This window comes from Parasteatoda tepidariorum, chromosome 1 (assembly GCF_982258835.1).
Source record: "Parasteatoda tepidariorum strain Cologne lab strain chromosome 1, Ptep-v5.0, whole genome shotgun sequence".
NCBI lineage: Eukaryota > Metazoa > Arthropoda > Arachnida > Araneae > Theridiidae > Parasteatoda > Parasteatoda tepidariorum.
Genome location: NC_141755.1, coordinates 77,575,762 through 77,597,830, shown reverse-complemented (window position 1 = coordinate 77,597,830; position 22,069 = coordinate 77,575,762). Strand labels below are relative to the sequence as shown.

Below are 22,069 nucleotides of genomic sequence, written 5' to 3'. Positions count from 1 at the left end.
TTACTTATTTTCAAAATAATTAATAGTCTATCATTAATTAATCTGTTTACAATAGCTGATGAAAATCTCAGGGGTTCTACCAGAAGAAGCGTGATCGTTTATTGCTCCACAAACGAAAAAAATTGAGAACAGCTGATTTAAACTGTTATTTCGGAATTAGTGTTAATTCAATGCAGGGTTTCAGAATGAAATAGAACGAAATTCTACTCACAGAATCAAACTTTATTCAAAAAAGTATCAGTTTTTCTTTAGCTAAGTTAAAAGCAATTTTTTTTTAAACATAAGAGCGATTAAAACACTTAAGAATTTTAGGAGGAAAGGTAACTATAATTAATACAAATTTTAAATGCATTTATATGAAATAAATTAAAAAGTTTTTTCAGTTGTTGTTTTTGTAATAAAATCTCTCTATTAATAGTACAAAGTTTTTTACTTTGGAACGTTCACACTGCCTCTCATTATATGAACGCGTAGATAGCGAACAATTCCAAATGGCGCTAATCAAGGTTCGTGGCTAGCCGTCTGTAGTTATGGTTACGGCGACAACGGCACGCGCCAGAGATCAGAAGTTATAAAAGGCAAAACGATTTCTTTTTTCAACCAGACTAGAACTCATTTCCAATCGAAAACGGTTAAATTTCTTAAAATATAAAAAACGTTTCATGTTAACTTTCAACTGTTAACGTTTTTAGATGCATCAAGAGACATTTTTAAAGTGAAGTGTAACTTATAGCTGCATTATTTTTTTTCGTTTACTGAATAAGATTCCCTCCAGTTGTAGCAGAATCCTCTGATATTTGATTCTTTAATCAATTTGTTTCAAAATTAATTTTTTCTCTATATTAAAATATAGTAAGAGCAGTCGTTGCCATTGTTTTGAGAATTAAACTTAACATTACATTTTGGGTTGCTAAACATAAACTAAAAGATTCGGAAACTTTACTGGGGTGTGTGGAAAAATGTCTAGGGATTAGGATGGAATAAAAAAAAATTAAAATTAAATAATTAGTTCGAGAATCATTAACTGTTAAGCTTGTTGCGAAAAGCTCCAAGTGGGTCGAGGAATAGGCCAATGAAATACAACCACAGAGGTAAAATTTGTCATGCTGAAAGAGTCATATTTGTTTATGAATTTAACTGTTGTTTTTTTTTAATTTGTTCGAAAATTATTGCAATTTTAAGTACTTTGCGATTTTTCTCCCTTTTTCGTTTGCTTTATGCGTTATATTTTATTTCTCCGCGCACCATTTTTTTTATTTTAATAGAAATGAAAGTTTTATCGAAATTCCTATTTCTTCGAGAGTTGTTCCAATTTTAAGCAGTTTTTTTTGCATTCCCCCCTTTAAATAATAAATATTTATATATTGTGGAAAAATTTAATCTCGCACATGATTTTCATTTTATAAACTGAAATTGCTTAAATTGGTGCAAAAACTAACAAAAAAAGTGAATTAACAAAAAAAATAAGAGAGAGAATGAATTTGTATGCTGCCATTTAAAAATCTTAATTTTTGTATCAAAATTTTTCAAAATACTAAGACTGAAGAGAGATAAAAACTGTTTCCAATGCGAACTGTTATATTACATAAGGTTATGGTTATAGTATATTGTTCACAAGTAAAATTACTTCTCATTTATTACTGCATATTCTGTCACACATTCCGTATTCCTTTTTATTCTGTTGCACATTCCGTATTCCTTCTTATTCTGTCGCACATTCCGTATTCCTTCTTATTCTGTCTCACGTTCCGCATTCCTTCTTATTCTGTTGCACATTCCGTATTCCTTCTTATTCTGTTGCACATTCTTAATTATTTTTATAAGTATCATTGATTACTTTTCAAATCCAAGCATTCGTTCATTCAATTACGTTTTACATGTTAATGAAATACGCTTACGGAATAGTATATTTATTTGAATTTTACAAACAAAACACTCTTTTCTTTATCAACGTTTAAGGGGGGGAAAAAATGCTGAGCTACCACGGGGGTTGGTGAGCGGAGCTTCTTAGTATTTTTTAAGCAATTGTTTTTGTTTTTTTTTCTATTTTTTATTTATTTATTTTTTTTAATATTTAGAATTGAATCATAGAAAGCATGCTAAAAGCAATGTTTTAGATCACGTAAATTAAGTTTAATTATTTTGGTTTCGCCCCTTTCTTTCTTTCTTTATTTAAACAAAACTGGGTGCCTAGGCCTCGCAGCGGCCCCTACCCCATTCATCATGAAAATTATATACAGTGAATAAAACATTTTGAATTATGTAACAATGTTGGTTTCGCCCCAACTAGCGTTCTCTCTCGTATACTTTTTTTTCATAAAGATAAAATCTGGTAACTCAACTATATTATCTTTTAAATTTAATTTGATAACATATGGACATTCGTGTTCAATAAATATATTTATAATATAAGTAGTAATATTTTGTCCGAAAAATATACACATGCAAAATTTTTTTTAAAACTAGAGTGGTAGCCACATTAAAAATAGAAATTATCAACTTTGTTTTACAGCTAATTCCATACCACTTTTTTCTAAAGGATTCTTTCAGCACTTTTTTTAGTAAAAATATACTCGTATCACATTTGACAGGACCAAAAAATATAATAAAGCTAATTTAAACCAAATATTCAATTTTGAAAGTTATAAAATAAGACACAAAATACAGATCAATAGCCGCTTACTTCATCTCCGACGCCTCATATCACAACCATCAAAATAAATAATAGCTTTCAACTGTCATATCTCAATCATGACAGCAGATTCAACTGTAGATTCAATTATTCAACTTCTACAACTACAATCTTGAAATAAAATTCTACATCTGAAATTAATAAATCAAGCGTTTCCCTACACTGACTATCAACACTGACTATGAACACTGGAGATCTGGAACTTCCTAGTTTTATTTTGTTTTATTTTATAACCGTCGCTTAACAGAAGACCCAATTTCGAGCTTACGACTACCAATGTTCAACTCCGTAACCTTGTAATTTTGAACCCAATCCAGAAGACAAGGGAACTTTTGAACCAAGTATAGGGAGAAATTTCCCTTCATAGAGGACTTTTTGATGGAACCAACCAACATTTGTGTTACAAGGAGAGGAAAACCACGAAAACCTCCCATGGTTAGCATGACGGACAGGGTATTCTAACCCGTGATACGTCTACCACTGAGGATATTTTACTTCAGCACTGGGGTCGGTGCGAGCCAAATGCGGAATTCGTATTGACCAACCATCTCTGGGATTCGAACCCGGTTCACCTCATTGGGCGGCGAACGCTCTATCCCCTGAACCACCACAGCATGAACATCCGGGTTGGCAACTTTGGTTAATATAACTATTTTAAATTAGAAGTTATAAATAAAATGAAAATTGTTACACTTAATCAAAAAGTTACTGCCGCTTTTCTGGATATAATGAAATTACATTATAAATAGATGCCGATATAAGCAACAAAAAAGTTAAAATATTATGATCATACAATCTTAAAACAAAAGCTTTCGCCATATTTTTATTACAACTTTTTAAGTTTTTAAGAATTGTGCTAAACCAGTTGGTATACTATGCATTGCCATTTACAGTTGTATAACGATGCTACTATAATCTTTCTATAATTTTAATACTTATGTCATAATAATTTATAGTTGTCTTCCGTAAAATATTTTCTTTTTTAGAAATCGAAGCTGCCAGAAAAATTTTAAAGGTTAAACAATAGACTCTTCTATTTTAAATTGAATTCATTCTTAAAAATAAGCTTTTATGGAATAAACGATGGGTGATGCATCATCGAAATATCCTTTTCCTTTCCTTACGGCATCTTCATGAATTTTATCTTCTGTTATTCATGGGACGTTCAGTTTCGAGAAGAATTTCCCCACTATCTACCTACTTTAATGTCTGCCTGAAGCTTATCAAAGGAAACTAGTGTGGCTTTTCTTCCAGTCTAGTGTCCGATTTAATGAGAGACCTTTGTCTGTCTACTTCAAAAATAAATATAGCCTGTGCTGTCAAAGGTCACCAGCCACATTGGAGGCTACACTGCGAGCTTTGAAACTCTGTAATTTAAAACATAAAAAATGATAGCGAAATTTTATTTTGTTTCAAGTCGAAGCCTGTGTAGAAACTTTTGCTGGCTAGCATCATGTTAAAGAATATTTGTTGTGTTATGCTTATAATAATTGGATGGACAATTGAAAAGCGATGTTTGGCTGTCTTCTTCAAAAATAAATATAACTTGTACTATCAAAGATCCCCAACCATATTGCTGTTAGCAATGCTATTTTTGAAATTTTGTAATGTATAATACCAAAAAAGGATACTTTCCTATAAAGCTATTTCGAAAATAGAAGTTTTATTTTGTTTAAAGCCGAAGACCGTCTACAAACTTTAGCTGCCATAGCCGCCAACTTTTACGCCTCCTGACAAATGCAACATTTCTTACAGACAAGAAAACTGCTTTAAAAAAAGTGGTCATCATTTGTATGCAAACAAAGTTGATAATTTCTATTTTAGCTACCGCATTTAGTTTAAAAAAAGTGTCTTAATAACTTTTTTTAGCTCATCAAAAAATAATTAATTGAGATCGATTTTAAGAAACATATGTTAATCATGTATCACAGTTGACATGAGCGTCTTAACATTCCAAAGAATGAAACAATTGAGGTACAACTCTTTATCTTTTTTTTTTAAAGAAATACATGTTCTCAAAATGTGAAAGACTTTTTTTATAAGATAAGGATGAAATTAATGCAATTTTTTTAAAACTAAATACGATATCTGTCAGGCCGCCCTATAAACAAGTGTCTTATAAACTGACCTATCCATCACTCCAAAATGTGCGAGTACTCTTTAGAACAGAATTTTTCAGCAGACTAAAATTTACCTCATGTCTTGAAATTATTCTCCTGTCTAAAGGAATATTGTCTAGTGTCAGGGAAGGGGGGGGGGACCTGCGGCTCCTTGAAGGATTATTTGTGACTCTCGATAAATGTACCAGACAAGGGCGCCGGCAGGGGGGTGCACTTGCACCCCCTGGCTTTTTTTTAAGCAATTAGAGATACAGAAAAACAATTTTGTCATAAAATTTTTTTATTATGAATACTTTTATTCAAAAACAAATAATTAAGTAATTATTGATACATAACAATTAAAAAATTGCTTAATCAAACAAGAATTGTAATCGTCTTGTTTGCTGTTGTTGTTTGCTCTTGTTTGCTGTTTGCTGTTCTATATATCTGTTTATAACTTTTTCAATGAATTCTGAGTCATATTTTATTCATTTCTTACGCACAAACTTGGCAGATATCTAAGCTATATTTTGAAATTTCATTTCATAAAATATAAATAATATTATAATTTCTACTATTTATTTTGTTTAGGAAAGATGTATAACACAAACTGACATCTCACAACTGTAAAACTTCATCAACACAATAAATACCAATGTTAAGCGTGCACAAACACGTTAGTATACGAAACTACAGTTTGTAGTTATTTGTGTTTCAATGCCAGCGCCATCAATACAGTTTCTCGTGGCAAAATTTGCAAGTGCAAGGAATTTGTACGTTTTTTAAATATCTTGTTAACAATGAGGAAATTTATCTTGAAAAAAATTAACAGATGAAAGTATATGGAATAACAAAACAAAATGTTATAAAAAAGTATTTTAAAAAAATTGGGGGGCGGTAGTTTGTTTGAGGGTTGCAACCCCTTTTATATTATTCTGCCGGCGCCCTTGGTACCCGAGTTCCCTTTTCATTTTTGTGGTATTATATTTTTAAAAATTATTATCGTTCCGTATGTGTTTCAAAATGTCTTTTAAATTACTGACAAAAAATATGAAGACTAAGTGCAACGTTGTAACAAATTTCCTTTCCGTCCTAGTTAAGAATGATATGATTAATCGAAAACTGCGTGAACGAACATAAACAGTGTCGTAATTGACCGACTCCAGATCGATTAACATAATCTACCAATAATTACAGAATTTTGGAAATTTGTACCAGAATCGAAGTATTCTGAATTAAAAAAGGCTGCTTGTCGAATTATTTCAATATTCGGAACAACGTACTAATGTGAATCACTTTATTCCACTTTAAAATTCGTGAAATCCAAGCACCCATCAGTTTTAACTAGCCAGCATCTCAAAGAATTACTGAGAAGTGCTGTTATCAATTCTTCACCAAATTTTAAGGAATTATCAAGAGAAGTAAAATAAATGAGTTTAATTTTCAATATTGAAATTCAATACACATATTTTGTACTTTTATTTATATGTTTTCAAAAAATATAATTTCTGTAAAAAAAAATTTAATACCTTTTTTGCATACCTTTTATTATTTAGAGTTATTGCTTCAGTTGTCTGGATATTACTACAATTTTATCTGAATATCTTCGTAAATTTAATTTTTTTTTCCAGAAGAAAATCTGCAAACGGTTTGAAAGGCAAACAGTTGAGGAGGAAGTGAAGACGGAGCAATGTGAGAATAAAGACAAACTTCAGGAAGAAGATGAAGATAGCAAGGGTGCTGCAGTTATTTTTTCTTTGAGAAATCAAGTGGGTGGTCTAATCCGAGCTTTACGAGTATTTCAGGTAAGCTTCATTCATATTGAAGTATGTTTTATTGTTGTTTGTTGCTTAAAAATGTTAAAAATGTATCAAATGATCAAGATCTCAAATATACTAGTTGTTGCTAGTGCGGAAATTCTTTAATTTAAATGTTAGCGGTTTTTAAGAGATGAGCACGATATTGCCAAGGTTCTATATGTATTGAGTTTCAGTAATAATTTAAAATCTTTTGCAGCCATTAAATCAAATATCCACCGTAAGTATGAGTTCGGGATATTTTATCATAGCAGACAGCAGAAATATTGCCGACCGGCCTGTGTAGGGGACAGGGAACTGTCCTTGCATCAGAAAGGTCCTGGGTTCGAATCCCGGGCAAGGCATGGATGTTTCTTTCTCTCTCTGTGTGTGTTCTATGTCCTTTCTCCTTTGTGTGTGCATGTGTGTGAATGTGACCTACCCTATAAACGGGTTGTGGTTGTGTGAATGGCGTGGTAGAAGTCGAATTCCTGGCCATAAATTGCATCACTGAAAAACAGGAACAATCGCACCTACACTGCCTAAACAGGCAAACGACAAAAAAAGTAGAAATGTTAAAATTATTTCCATCTCTGTCGTGATATAAGATAAAAATCTAATCGCAATACTTCTTTACTTGCTGCACTACTTCCTCACACACCTCTTGAGTCATAACTCGAGTATCGTATAATATATTGGATAATGATCTAAAAAAAACGAGTTCCAACAACAATAATTGGTATGACAGTATGTGGTACTAGGGTATCTACCGTTTATGTTTAAAATTTCTAGAGCCATTTTAGAAGGATCAAAAATAAATCTAAATAATTACTTCATAACTAAGTTTTTATTTCTACAGAAATACAAAATTATTCTAGATAATTACTCAATATGTAACTAACCAGTTTAAACACGTTGACGAGAAAGAATTATATTTCAATAAATTCGATCTGCGATATGGCGCTGTATTTAAGTACCTTCATGTTAATTAACATTCTAACTTATTTGAAGAAACTTAGCTTAACTTTAACACCCCATTTTGCTTATAAACTATCAGTTGGCGCTGACGTCATAGGTCACATGTGTGGGTATTTGTGATCTTCTTCTTATTGTTGAAGTGCTAGTATCCAATTATTTAACATTACTTACATTGCGACTTAAGACAACCTTAAGAAATTAATCTATACAAATACGTAACGTATAACTATTTATTTAACCTGCTAAACATGAATGTTCCATTTTTGGAACGTGTCCCTTTTTCAAAAAGATAAGGACTTAATATTACTGAATAGTTCTGAATAAAGACTTCATCTAACTAGAAAAAGGCCTAATATTGTTAAAATCTATATTTGGTTCTAAAATCTTGTCCTTGTTACAATTTTAAAAGAATTGTTGGCAATAGTCAAATTGTTGGCTATATACTAAACGAATAGTTGGAATTGTTGGAACTGTTGAACGAATACATTTAGTTTATTTGGTTGCAAATATGCTTCTAAATTAAATTAAGGTGCTTCTCTTATCATAACATTATTGACGTATGCTGTTTTAGGCAGAGGGGATGCGATTGTTCTTGATTTTCAGTGGCGCCATCTATGACCAAGAATTTGACTTCTGCCACACCCATACGTCACACCCGTTTATAAGGCATAACCCATTCATACACCCATTCATTCATCCACAGATCGTAATTTTGACCTGAATCAGAGAAGATCAATCTCCAATTCTGTACCCCCAGAGGTATTGATTTGTTATGGGAACATGGAGGACTTTAATACTCGACAGATTTAACTTGCATCAGTCACCATTTACTACACGGGGAGTCTTCGGCAGGCAGGGATCGTACCTACAACCTCTTGGACATGGGCCCAGTGCCCTACCAACCAGGCTATCCCGGCCTTATCATAACATTATAATGAATGAATGAATGAATTTGGCGGGTAATCGGTTAACACTAGTTAGATTATTACTTAAGACAACCTAACAAAATGAATTATTAAACATGACTATAATGTTGCCAATTTAGTTCCCGCGTTTTTGGTACCATGTAAGAGAAATAAATATACAGATTAAATGATCGAAGTTTGTACCATCATTAGATTTTTCATAACCAAATGGGAAGCTGTTATTCGAATCTGATGTTATGTACCAGGGACCTAAATGAGGGTAACCGTAACCGAGAGAAATTAAAAAGTGGTGACAAATGTTTCATGAAGCTACAGGAAATTTAAACGGTTTTTGCCCAACTTTAATCTTGAACTATGTAAGTGTCTTTTTAAATATAATTATTTAAATTTTTTTAAACATGTTAGTAGATAGTAATTAGTCAAAAAGATATGTTTCTGCTATATTTTTGACACATGTTTTTGCAAAATTTTAAAAGAAAATTTGAGTTCATACCTTCCTTTACTTTCATGTTTCGATTAAAAATTTCGATATATTTTTATATAAACAAATATAGCCGCGTAGGATATATAAAAATCAACTAGTCAGGACAGTTGGCTTAGAAAAAGGGGAGGGGGAAATCGCAGTAAAACTATTTTACTTCTAGCTTCGTTTCGCAAGGAATAAATGACAATGATTACTAAGACTTAATAAAAACTATTTTCCCAAAATTGAAAACAGTATTATATATTCGTTATTACTTTTACTAAATCTTGGGAAAGCCATGATTCACTATTTGTACCGAAAACAAGTTAAGTATGAAATGGTTTTGCAACCTGCTTTCTCTCTCTCTCTGGGACCATGGCTAGCAGTGACTTTTTAATCAAAAATTAACTGGATCGTGTTCTGGCTTTTGCATAACCTCTAACTACTACGGAATTTTTGTAGTTTTAAAAAATATTTCTTCTCGTAGTAGTGAAGATTATGTAAAAATATTTTAATAAATTAGAATTAAAAGAAATGTGTTCCCCATTACATACAAATAATTTAAACAAATATATAAATAGTTATACTGATTAATGGTCATCATGTACTAAAGTGATATCTTACCAAACAAAACAAAAAAGAACTTAGCGCACGGTAAACATGACCAACTAAAGTATATACAAAGATTTGAAACTAGAGAAACGAAGTTGATATGAAGACAACTCCGTCTTCACGTTGTCTCGAAAGCATTGAAAAACTGAATGTATAATTTAACAGCAAAGCTATGTACTGCAAAACTGCTAACTTCAACACCATATTTCGACAAGAACTTATCGTCACAACAGCCAAATATAATCCAATCCTTCTTCCTTCTTTCTATCGACCGCTGTCTTCTGTGCCATCTACAAGCATTAAAGACGCCAACATGACACGAAGAATTTGCAGTCAACAACCTCCTTTTCCAACAAAGTAAATTTTGTGTGACAATTTAGATATTAATTGACTAACCACCAATGAATTTGTTTGAGCTGCCTTTGGCGGCTGACGTAGACAATAATTAGAATTAATGGATGGTTCGATAAAGTTCTTTGAAAATTCTTTTTGTTTTAAAGGTTTCTGCCTTAGCTCTCTTCCTTTATAAAAACTAATTTGCACAAACCTCAAATGTTGGAGGGTATGAGCTTTTATTTATACTGATTTCTGTACTGGCAAATTCATCCATGTTTTTATTGTGTTTCTAGGAAAAGAACGTGAACGTTGTGCACATTGAATCCAGGAAGTCCCGCAAGAGACCTTCTCAGTACGAGATATTTGTGGATGTTCAGTGCGAATCCTCTCAAATAAAAGATCTAGTCCACAATCTAGAGCACGAGGTAGAATGTGTCTCCCTGGAGCAGTATGAAAAAGGAGAAGTTGACTTAAATGACATGCCACCCCCTACACCCACAAGTCCTGGTTTTGAATTAGGTAAGTTTTTCTAAAACTTGATATAATTGCATCCTTATATCAGCAGTTGAGCAAGTGAATATCGTCAATGAGCTTTTTATTATGGACACAACTCAAAGTGTGTGTTTAAGAAAAAAGACATAGCTCAAATTGCATATTTAACCCTTTCGCGCCGACTGTCACAAATACGTGCCAACATGAAACCGTATCAATCAGGGTAAAAAGATAAAACTGGTAACCAAAGTAGTTCTTTAGCAGTTTATTTGTGGGCGGGGTTATGATAGTTTGCTTTATTTAATTCACCACTACTTAGTTCGAATTAAAAATTGTATAGTTACACTTTTATCACACATGGATTGGATGCGTTAGATTTAAAGTGAAAGCAAAAATAAATCTGGCAAATTAGCTATGCCCAAACCTAAGCTACCGCTTTTTATTTTTTACCATACTGATTCCTTACGAATACATTAATGACTCGCCCGTCCCGAAAGGGTTAAGAGAATAGAATGTAGCTAAAAATGCGTATATGAGACAATAAACACAGCTCAAAATGTGTATTTGAGATTGAGGACATGCGTTTAGAAGAAAACGGACATGGCTAAAAAGGAGCCTTTTCAATGTTCAACCCTCATTTAACAACTAAACAAGACATTTCGCAAGGGCTCGAAAAACCACCCGTCCGCCCGTCCTCGGCGGTCAAAAATTCCCTGCGGACAACAAATTTCTCGAATCCGACGTCCGCGCGGACGGCCATTTTCCCGTTAATATTCGTGATAGATTTTCTATTTTTGTTATCTTACAAGAGTCTAGCGCCTCACTTCTAAAATGACTCTCTAATCTAGAAATACAGCAACATACTGCGCTCTTTGGAATTGATGTTTTCTCTGTCTGGGAGTACTACAGTGGTTGAAAGAGGCTTTTCAGCAATGAGCTTACAAAAAAAAAACGCATTACGTACTGGTCTTAAACAAGAAGCGCTAAACGCAATTATGAACATCCACCTAAATGGAAAACCCCTTTCATATTTCTGTGCAGAAACCTCTGTAAATCATTGACTTGATTGTGGAACTAGCTAACGTCATATTTGCTTCATTTAAAAACGAAGTACCCTCGGATAAATTGACATTTCAAATAACTTGACCTTTGTCATTTAAATTATTTTATAATAGAAATGCTAGGTTTTACTATTAGTAACCTAGTATTTGTAATCCTAGTAACTAGTAATTCATTGTGCAATCTATATAAATGTTTGTAATAAATAAGAGAGAATTATATTTTTATTTATTTAGAAGCTACGGGTTAGTTTCATAGGAGGACGGGTACATTGTTGGACAAGCCGTCCTCGGGGACGGGTAAAATTTCTGACTTTCTTCGAGCCCTGCATTTCGTACTTACGTTTAATTATCCTTCTAAACATTGAGCAAAATCATTACGGGGCAAAGTCCCGGATTCTGGGTATATTGCGAATGCAAATTTTCAGGCTATCTCTTCGTATTCACAACTCTAATCAGTAAAGTGGTTCGCTACAAATTTGAATCCTTACAACATGAATTTATTGCCATCTGTGACAATCTAGTAAAAAAAGCTATTGACTTAAAATTTTTTTTTAATGTATTAAGCTTGCAATCTATTAACCTGATTAACGCAATCTGCTTATGCAAATAAATTGCACCACATAACAAATTTAATTCTTAAAAAAGGTAATATTCATGAGTGATGTTGGAAAAACGGAATCGTATACTATGTCCCATCTTCTTAAACATGCATTTTGAGCTGTGTCCATTTTCTCACCCATGCATTTCAGGCTGTATCCATTTTCTAAAACTCGCATTTCGAGTTGCGTCCATTTTTCTCGCTCATGCATTTTGAGTTGTGTCCATTTTTTAAACACATATTTCGAGCTATGTCCATTATCTTAAACACGCGTTTCGATCTGTGTCCATTTCTTAAATACACATATCAAGTTGTGTCCATTTTCTCACCCATGCATTTCAATCTGTGTCCATTTTCTTAGGCGCTCATTTCGAGCTGTGTCTATTTCTTAAACGCACATTTTGAGCTGTGTTCATTTTCTCACACATACATTTCAAGCTGTGTCCACTTTCTTAAAGGCGCATTTTGATGTGCGACTGGAATAAAAAAAACTACAATTAGTTTCAATATCATTACTTGAATGCACACCTGACAACTCTTAAGATTTTTTTTCCTTCTAGAAAACTATTCCTCGATGTTAAAGTTAAGCTATAATTTTTTTTTTTATTAAAAAAATTGATTTCCTAAAACTTTTATCACCATGCCAGATGAAGAAAAAAAAATCTGACATGAATACGAAAAATGCAACAATAGTTGAAGAAGAATTTTGAGTTTTTGAGCGGATAGTAAAGAATGTTTATTATGCAGGCAGTAACGAAAAAACTAGAAGCATAATAGTGACAAACAGAAAATCAAATTCGGTACCACTGATATTAAGATTACCACGGATATCAGAGAGCTCCAGGCCTTGCTCGATGAGCTTCATTCTTGAATTATTAGTTAGTATTGTTTTATTCTCATAGAATGCTGTTAAAATAGAATCCCAATTACTTGTTTTTATTTTGCAGCTTTTGATGGTATGCCTTGGTTTCCAAGAAAGATAACTGATTTGGACAAAACTGCAAATAGAGTTCTGATGTATGGAGCTGAACTGGATGCTGATCATCCGGTAATGCAAGTACTACATTTCTGAGTTTACGTTTAACCCTCGCCTACTCAGCGTACAATATAGAGAACAATTCGTACATTTTATCTACTAATTATCTATTCGTACATTTTATCTACTAATGTTTATTTATTAAAAAAAAAAACAGTTCGACAAACTCTTTCAAAATTTTTGATTAAAAACAATGGATACCCAACTAAAGTAATTAAATTTCATATAAAATCATTGAGTTAATTGCATGTTATTATTATAAATTTACTAAAAACTTTCTTGTTAATTCATATTTTTAGCATGTGCAAATCCAACTCGGGCGAATCCGGGGCTAAAAATTTGTGCAAAATGGGCAAATCATGCTTCTCTCTCTCTCTTTTAAATTGTATAATTAAATATCAACCTTATTAATTATAAACTTCTTTAAATTATCCAGTATAATATTACTTGTTTACATCTTTGCGCACATCCATTTTCGGGCCAATCCTTGATTACTAATTAGTCCAACGCGCTTCAGTACTGCAGTAAGAACATGAAATAAAACAAAAATCCCTCTATTTACGCTTTTAGCTCCATTTGCGCTTCTGTTTTTATCTGTAATCTGGCAATCTTATTACGAAAATATTTTAAATAATTCTTGACAGTTTCCCGTGCCTGTAAGTAGATTGCAGATATTGTTATGTGTTTTGTTCTGTTTTTTCTTTGCATTTTATTTTCCGTTTTTCACGTTACATATTTTTTACTTAACGTGTTCTTTTTTAAGTGCTCCTAACACTGATGTAATGATATAATTTGATTCGGCTATATTGATACAATATCAGAAAGCACTCCTTTTTGCCGATATAATCGTGTGAGCTGATGAAGAGATTATATCTTTTCATTTTTTCCCGGCTTTTTAATATTATTTTTAATTTTTGTTTATTTCTTTAAATATTTTATTTAATTTTTTTCTTCTCTTTTTATTAATCTTTAATTTTTTCCATGTTTTCCCTATGTTTTTAACTTATATATAATATAAACTTATACTATAAATAAAGCAAATAAAAGCCACATTTTTCGTTGCTTTATGATCTTTGAATAAATAAAGTACTGAAAAAATTCTTAATTTTCAATCTGCCTCAGAGATTGTTATTACAACAAAGTACTTTTAATATAATAGTTAAAAATTTGTAGGTTTTGAACTTTTTTTTAAAAAAAAGCAACTAAAATTTAAAATTGTTCATTACTTCCTATATTAAACAATTATTATAGGTCTGTTTGCACCCTGGAAATCTTGTTTTCTCTAGGAATAATTAACTAGACTTATCAACAATTATTTTCTACCACCACCATCATTAACATTTTTCCGGGCACCTTTTGCGGCCCTTTTCCTATCCATCTTGAAAATTTTAACATTAAAGTGCGGCTATTAAAGTAACTGGACATTAAAGTAACTGGAATGCAGATTGGTGTAACAGGAAAAATAAAATATTTCGGCATTGCTACAAAAAGATAATATTTTCCAATGCGGGAAACTGTCTTGTATGTACGTCGTAATTTTTAATGAGTCTTGCTTGTTAGTCAGGGTTCTTTATATCTCTCTCGAAAAAAAAGCTAAATTTGGAATGATTTCACTACCAACTTTTCCACGTTGCCGGGGCGCAAACAGCCCTGATGTCCGATTAAATTTATTTTCTATGCGCAATTATCCATCGAATTTTTTTTGTTTAAATTTTTTTTTGCTGTGCCTAAACGCATTTTTAATTTATCTTCCGATTATGCGCACGTAATTTTCTTTAAACTCTGAAGCAAAGTAAGGTATTGTCACAATATGCATTCTACCAGTGTAGTTACTTTACGGATCAATAGATGGCGCAATTGTAATGTAGCACGGTAGAGTGTAACAAGCAGTGACACCAAAAAACAACAGTGCAGGGTATTCCGAGTAGAGGCACTTTATATTAAAAAACATCAGTGTAGGGTATATCGGGCAAACATAGGCACTTAATCTTAAAAAACATTAGGGTAGGGTATAATTACTTATTGGGAAGTAGTAAAATGTACTGAAGAATACTCAACTTAAAAATTCTTTCAAATTTAATAATTTCTTATATTTCAGGGCTTCAAAGATAATGTTTACCGACAAAGACGAAAATATTTCACTGATCTGGCATTATCTTATAAACAGTAAGTACTCTTAATTATCTATTTTTAAATAAACTATATGCCCAACATTCAAACGTTGTTTACTATGATGTTCACTACGTTACTATCTTAAGTAAATGAACGGATTATTCCTTTTCTTGCAAAGATCTCTTTAGTTAAAGCGAAATTTATATTTTAATAAATTCTAAAGTTTGATTAAAAATAATTTTAACCCTTACGAAATATAAATACAAAATACTTTATAAAATGTCTTATAACTACACAAGGATGGATATATATATATATACATATATATTATATATATATACACACGCTTAATACTTTTCCTTCTACTTTTTAAACCCTATTAACTAAATTCTGTTATTAAAAGAGTTAAAATTGCCAGACATGTAAGGGCAAAAATTGTATTAACAATCAGAAAAATACATTGCAAAGTCAACAATAAAATAATCCTTAAAAAATTAGAAAATAAATGACAACTTTCCTATTGTTCTGCATAAAAAAGTACGAAATGAAATATATGGTGTAGCTTATAAGAATTAAACGTTTTATATATTAATTCGCATATTAACTGGAAAATTAATCGTCTTTTTTTTATTATCTCGATTATTGCAAGTTATAAGCAATATATATATAGATATATATATATATATATATATATATATATATATATATATATATATATATATATATATATATATATATATATATATATATATATATATATATATATATATATATATATATATACCTGTAACCTTATCCCTCCATACATAACGGAGAAGTGTGGGTACATTTTCCTTCGAATGATCTAAAATAAATCCCAGAGAAACACATTTTTAAACTGAATAAGAACTGTTGCTTGTTGTGAGAAACCAATTGCAGATTTGAAATCGGTGATGCAAAAATATCTAAGATTCGTTCTAAGTTCTCTTGCAGCTGAAATGAAAAAAATCGTCCACTAGTGTTATCAGCGTGAAAGTAAATTAAATCAACATAGAACTTCTTATTATTGTAAATAATAACTCAATTATGTTCAAATAACCAACTATATTTAAATTTCCTTTCACAGCGGTCAGCCTATTTCTTATGTGAACTATACACCTGAGGAAATAAAAACATGGTAAGTTAAAAATATGTTTTATATTCAGTGAAAAAAGCGACATCACATGATATCACATTTTTATTTACATTAATTAACCATGCTCAAGTGTAATAAAATATTCCTTTTCGAGAAAAACTAATTGGCAAAAGAAGTTAAAATTTCGCTGATTTAGCTATCTCTTAAACTTCACTCATTTTTAAAAAGAGATGCCAACTGATTCGACGAAATATTTTAAAAAACGGTAGAGAACGCAGAATTTCGGCTTATTTCTCAGACATTTTAAAAGGCTCAACTGTAACAAAGTGGCACACGAGCCTTTGAATTATTTAGAAGTTGTGGTGAGTAAAAAGCCAATAAATCGAGTATACTAAACCAAGAATCTTACATTAAAAGCATACTACTCGAATATATTTTTCCGCCGTTCGGAGTAAGTGGACATTTAACCAGTAGATCTTTGATTTCTGTATACGTATTCCAGTTACCGAATTATAGTTGTGATCAAACGCAGTTCATGATAAATGTTTAAAAAAAAAACAAGAAATACTTTTCGTGTCATGAATTTTGCTACCACTTTAATTGTTTTAGCAGGATCCCGGAGTTTAATAAAAGGTTCCGCCGTTCTCACATCTTGTGACATACTGTGACAAGGCTTTTATGAAAAAAAAGTGGTAGCACATTTATGATTAAATTAACTAAATATTTTATTCTTCTAGTTACCCATTCGGTAAATATTTTAATAAATACGAATATCCATGCGACCGGATATACTTTATAAGTACCTATTTCTCTCGTATAAAACGACGACATCTCTCCTGACAAAAGTTACTATCATAAATTACCTCGACCATGAGTTCCCCCGTCTAAATAAAAGGTAACTCATGCCTAATCGAATACATTTTATTTTATAGTTTATAACCATCGTTGAACATCCGACCCAATTTTGGGTTTACGACTACCAATGTTCAACATCGTAGCCTTGTAATTTTGAACCCAATCCAGAAGACAAGGGAACACCTGAATCAAGCGTTGAGAGAAATCTCTCCTTTGTGGAGGACTTTTTGATTGAAATAACACGCATTTGCGTTACATGCAGAGGAAAGCTACAAAAACTTCCCACGGTTAGCCTTACGGCAAGAGGACTGTAACCCATAATCCATCTACCACTGAGGATATATTATGTCATCACTGTGGTCGGTACGAGCCAGGTGCGGAATTCGTATCGACCAGTCATCGCTGGGATCAATAATTTTAGAATATATGTTTATATTTATAAAAAAAAATTATTCAATATTATCTTCCGCTATCGAAATCAAATTTCATACCTGTCGTCTTCGGATCTATATATACTTACTTCGGATCTGTAAAATTTATATTAATATTACTACCACTTTTTAATTTTTCCCAGGTGCGCATAAGCCCTTTGTTAATGTATCATTGGCAGAGCTGTCTTGTTTCTGCAAAATAAATTCTCCTAATGAGACACTTTTAACACCACTTTTTTGTTTTAAAAATAAAAAGAACGTTCTCTTAAAAAATCTCTAATTACGAATGGATTTCAAACCAGTGTAAAACAAATTGAGAATGAAAATTTTCCAATAATTACTGCATTTAAGAAAAAAAAATTAAATAAAATAACTACAGATCACGTTAATTAATTATAAGATCAAAAACAAATTGCTGCATATTCCCCGACGTGCTTCGATTGAGAAGGAAATGACCTCATAAAAATAATGGACAATGATTGAGCTTTTGGCTAAATTACTTTAAAGTTTGAGGAAATAACCACGCGATTAGGCAATTGAATAAATATTCATTTTTAATATTAAATATTCATTTTTGATTATTTTCAAAATATTTAATTTTTAACAAGATATTATTGGAAATTCAAGGACACTAGATATTTATTTCTAATTAAGATAGTCTATTTCCGGGTTATTTCGTAATAAAATTGTCTATTTCATTGCTATTTCCTGATAAGATAGTCTATTTCATTGTTATTTCCTGATAAGATTGTCTATTTCATCGTTATTTCGTAATAAGATTGTCTACTTCATCTATTTCATCGTTATTTCGTTGCAAGATTGTCTATTTCATCCATTTCAGCGTTGTTTCGTAATAAGATTGTTTATTTCATCTATTTCATCGTTATTTCGTTGCAAGATTGTCTATTTCATCCATTTCAGCGTTGTTTCGTAATAAGATTGTCTACTTCATCTATTTCATCGTTATTTCGTAACAAGATTTGTCTATGTCATCTATTTCACCGTTACTTCGTGATAAGATTGTCTATTTCATCTATTTCATTGTTATTTCCTGATAAGATTGTCTATTTTATCTATTTCATTGTCATTTCACAATCAGATTGTTTATTTCGTCTACTTAAGCGTTACTCCGCAATAAGCTAGTCTATTCCGTCTATTTAAATGGTATTTCGCAATAAGATATCTACTTTGTCAAATAGTCTATTTCATAATAAGATTGTCGCTTCAATTTCAAAACTTCCATAGACAAAAGATATTATTAAATCTACCTTGAATGTTTAGAATTCTGAAGAAAAAAAATATCCTTGCGAAAATGAAGAAAATAAACTTTTTTATATTATTTAATGACATTAATGTACAATAAGATTAATATAAGATTAATGTATATCTCATTTTGTTTCACTTTCGACATGTAGTAGATGTGCGTCGTTTAATCTTCAGCACTGTAGCTTTTCAGATTGAGCCCTACTCAGAGAACAAGAGAATCCTTAAATCAAATAATATTGCAAGAAACTATGTTTCATTGATGTCACTTTTGATATAAAAAAACTAATTCGCATTTGTATAATATAAGGGAAAATCAAGGAAATCTTCCATGGTTTACCCAACGGCAAAGAAACTTTAATCCAGGGTGCATCGACCATTGAGAGTGGTCGTTGCTAATTGGAACAAGTGCCCAAATCAACCAGCTTAGCTCTGCAATCGGTAAAATTTAGCAGTAATATAGCGTACTATATGACAAAAACAAAATACATTTTTAACAAGTTTTTTCACAATTTGATTTCCCTTAAAATCAACTTTTTATGGGATATCACATTACCACTTTTTTTTTTTTACATGGAAATCTCGTTAAAGTAAAAGTCATGTAATTTGTAGCTTATTTTGCAACTCATATTATGTAACAAAAGTAAGTTTTGTAAAATTTGATCTTTTTTTAAACCAAATTTTCTCTTTAGAATTTTTTTTTTTTAAAAAAAGAAATACACAAGATATGGCAAATAAAACAATTTTTTTTCACAAGATTGGTCACAATTTGATTTAACTTAAAACTGAATATTAAATAGGTAACGAATTTATTTTTTTATTATATTTAGCCACTTTTAAAAAAGCCTTTTTTTTTACACAAAACATTTTATTTGTTTCAATTATCACTAAAAAAGTTATTTTTCATAAGCTGTTTCAAAAGCTTTTTCTTAAAAATATGCTCATTTTACTAAACTGAATCATTTCTAGGGGAACTGTTTTTACGCACTTGAAAGCATTGTACCCAACACACGCTTGCAAAGAGTTTTTAGAGAACTTCAATCTACTCATCAAGTTTTGTGGATACAGGTACAGTTTTTTTAAAAAAGTACTTTCAATTTTTTCAAAAAAAATTATAACAACAATAATTTTTTTAATTATTTGAATTATTTGTTTATTTTACAGAAAAGACAACATTCCACAATTGGAAGATGTGAGCCGGTTTCTAAGGCGTACGTATATCACTATAGTTTATATCAAATACGTATATCAGAAAAAGATGTTTCTGTGTATTAGGCTGTTGTGTCGTGAAAATTTTGTAAATTTGTGAAGTACCAATTTGAAAACAATATTAAGGAAAAGTTTGATGTAAAAATGCTTAATTCGGAAAAATTGTGGCTCATTACTATATAGCTCCAAGTTCTCCTTTTATCACTGATTTAATATTTAATTCTCAATTTAATAATTTCAATTTAGAAGGATTTTGATCATTACTATATATAATTAAACTAATCACTATAAAAAATCAAGTAAACAAACCGTTTATCACCCTGTGGCGTAACTACCACTTCAAATATTAAATACCAAATCACTAGTATTGTGACATTAGGTCACAGCCTAATTTTCTAAATATCCTGTTTTTTTTTAATCAAAATACTAATTCTTTTGACTTAATTTATAATTTTGTAATACATTTTTTATTTTTTCACCTTTTTCTTCTCACCCCTTAACACGTTAGCGCAATTTGGACATTCTCCCCCTAAAATTCCCCACCAGCTCCTTGCAGAACCCCTTTTTTTTTCTAGAACATTCCACCCTTTTCGTTTCTGAGAATTCGCACTGGTTGTCGGCATCTTTCATCTCCGCGTGTATGTTGTGTTTCTCAACCGTAACTTTTAACGTATAATCAATTTTTCGTCTCAACTCGTAATTTTTAGATAATTTAACTTTAACTTGCACAACATGTACTACAACTTCAACTTTTAAGTTTTTGTCTCTTATAAAAAGAGCGCGCGAAAATTGACGATTGCATTCGAAATTCTTCATCTCCCCAACGTCACGCTGCGCCCTGGCAGTACGTTTTTCCCCCTTCCTCTTTTTTGAGGAAGAGAACATCTTTTAGGATGGCGTCACGTCTACCGCCATGTTGGCAAGTCGATCGGCTGTGCTTTCCTCTCTCTCTGATTAATGTCAACTAAGTAATGTCTACGAAGTAATTCTGATGGTGAAATCTCCTGCTTTTTTAATCTGATCTGCTACCCAAAACACCACCATGGATGGACTTCTCCACCGTCATTTCTAGCTTTATGCTCGGGATATCTCCTGCTTTTTAATCTGATCTGCTACCCAAAACACCGCCATTGAAGGGCTCCGTCACAGCCAGTTCTAGCTTGTCGTAATGCTGCTTTTAACTTTTCAAAAAAAATCAAAGCCGAGAAGAATCCGAAATTCTGGGAAATGCTCCAACCGACTTTTTGTGCGGAAAGACCGGTGTTTCCAGTAAACTACTAAAATGATCCATCACCAACCAACAGTCGTCTAAATCTCATCTAAAAATTTCCTGTGCACTGAATCTCCTGACCTTCACCCACTACTCCACCATTGGACACTATTTTCCTGTCTCTCAACATGGATCCACCTAATAAAAAGAACTATTGGTTTTTTTATAAAGTGACTATCTTTCTTTGAGTGATTTATTCATATAGATTTTCTAGAAGATAACTCCAGGTAAATACTTGTTTTTGTTCTTGTTTCTCTTTTAGATATGGGTTATTCGGACACTATGCGTAATTGTATTAATTGTCTTTTTATGATTCGGCCATATTTCTTCTAAGTTCAGTTGTTATTTTTATATATGCTACTTTTTCATTTTTTATACCCAACCGTAACAGGGCAAGTATATAAAACATGTTAACTAGATTCTATCAAGAGGTACCTTTTGATAGATGAAGGTTGACATGGTCTAATATTATATACTTTTTATCATGCGTTTTTTATCAATGTAAATACGTAGACCGATCGCCATTCTCATCTGATTTTTATACACTGTTTAGAATCCCAAAATATCTAATCTTATTATTTTTTCACTATTATGTACGCATGTCAAAGTAAATGAAATACACATTGAAAGCTTAGTATAATTGGTGCAATATCATAACTAATACAACTTTAAATATATCTTAATATTTGTAAAATTTTATATAAAAAATATTAATCATTCCTCCCT

The 22,069-nt window shown here is 31.5% G+C and overlaps 1 protein-coding gene across 1 annotated transcript in view; it reads left to right on the top strand.

Annotated features, from left to right (window-relative positions):
* Positions 1-22,069, top strand: part of LOC107448718 (tryptophan 5-hydroxylase 1-like) — a 62,968-nt gene that overhangs the window by 33,439 nt on the left and 7,460 nt on the right. Inside the window, exons 2-8 of the mRNA XM_087167231.1 lie at positions 6,423-6,596; positions 10,196-10,421; positions 13,001-13,101; positions 15,188-15,255; positions 16,307-16,357; positions 19,834-19,932; positions 20,029-20,075. Of these exons, the coding sequence (XP_087023357.1) occupies positions 6,423-6,596; positions 10,196-10,421; positions 13,001-13,101; positions 15,188-15,255; positions 16,307-16,357; positions 19,834-19,932; positions 20,029-20,075 (766 nt within the window). The remainder of the gene's footprint in view (positions 1-6,422; positions 6,597-10,195; positions 10,422-13,000; positions 13,102-15,187; positions 15,256-16,306; positions 16,358-19,833; positions 19,933-20,028; positions 20,076-22,069) is intronic.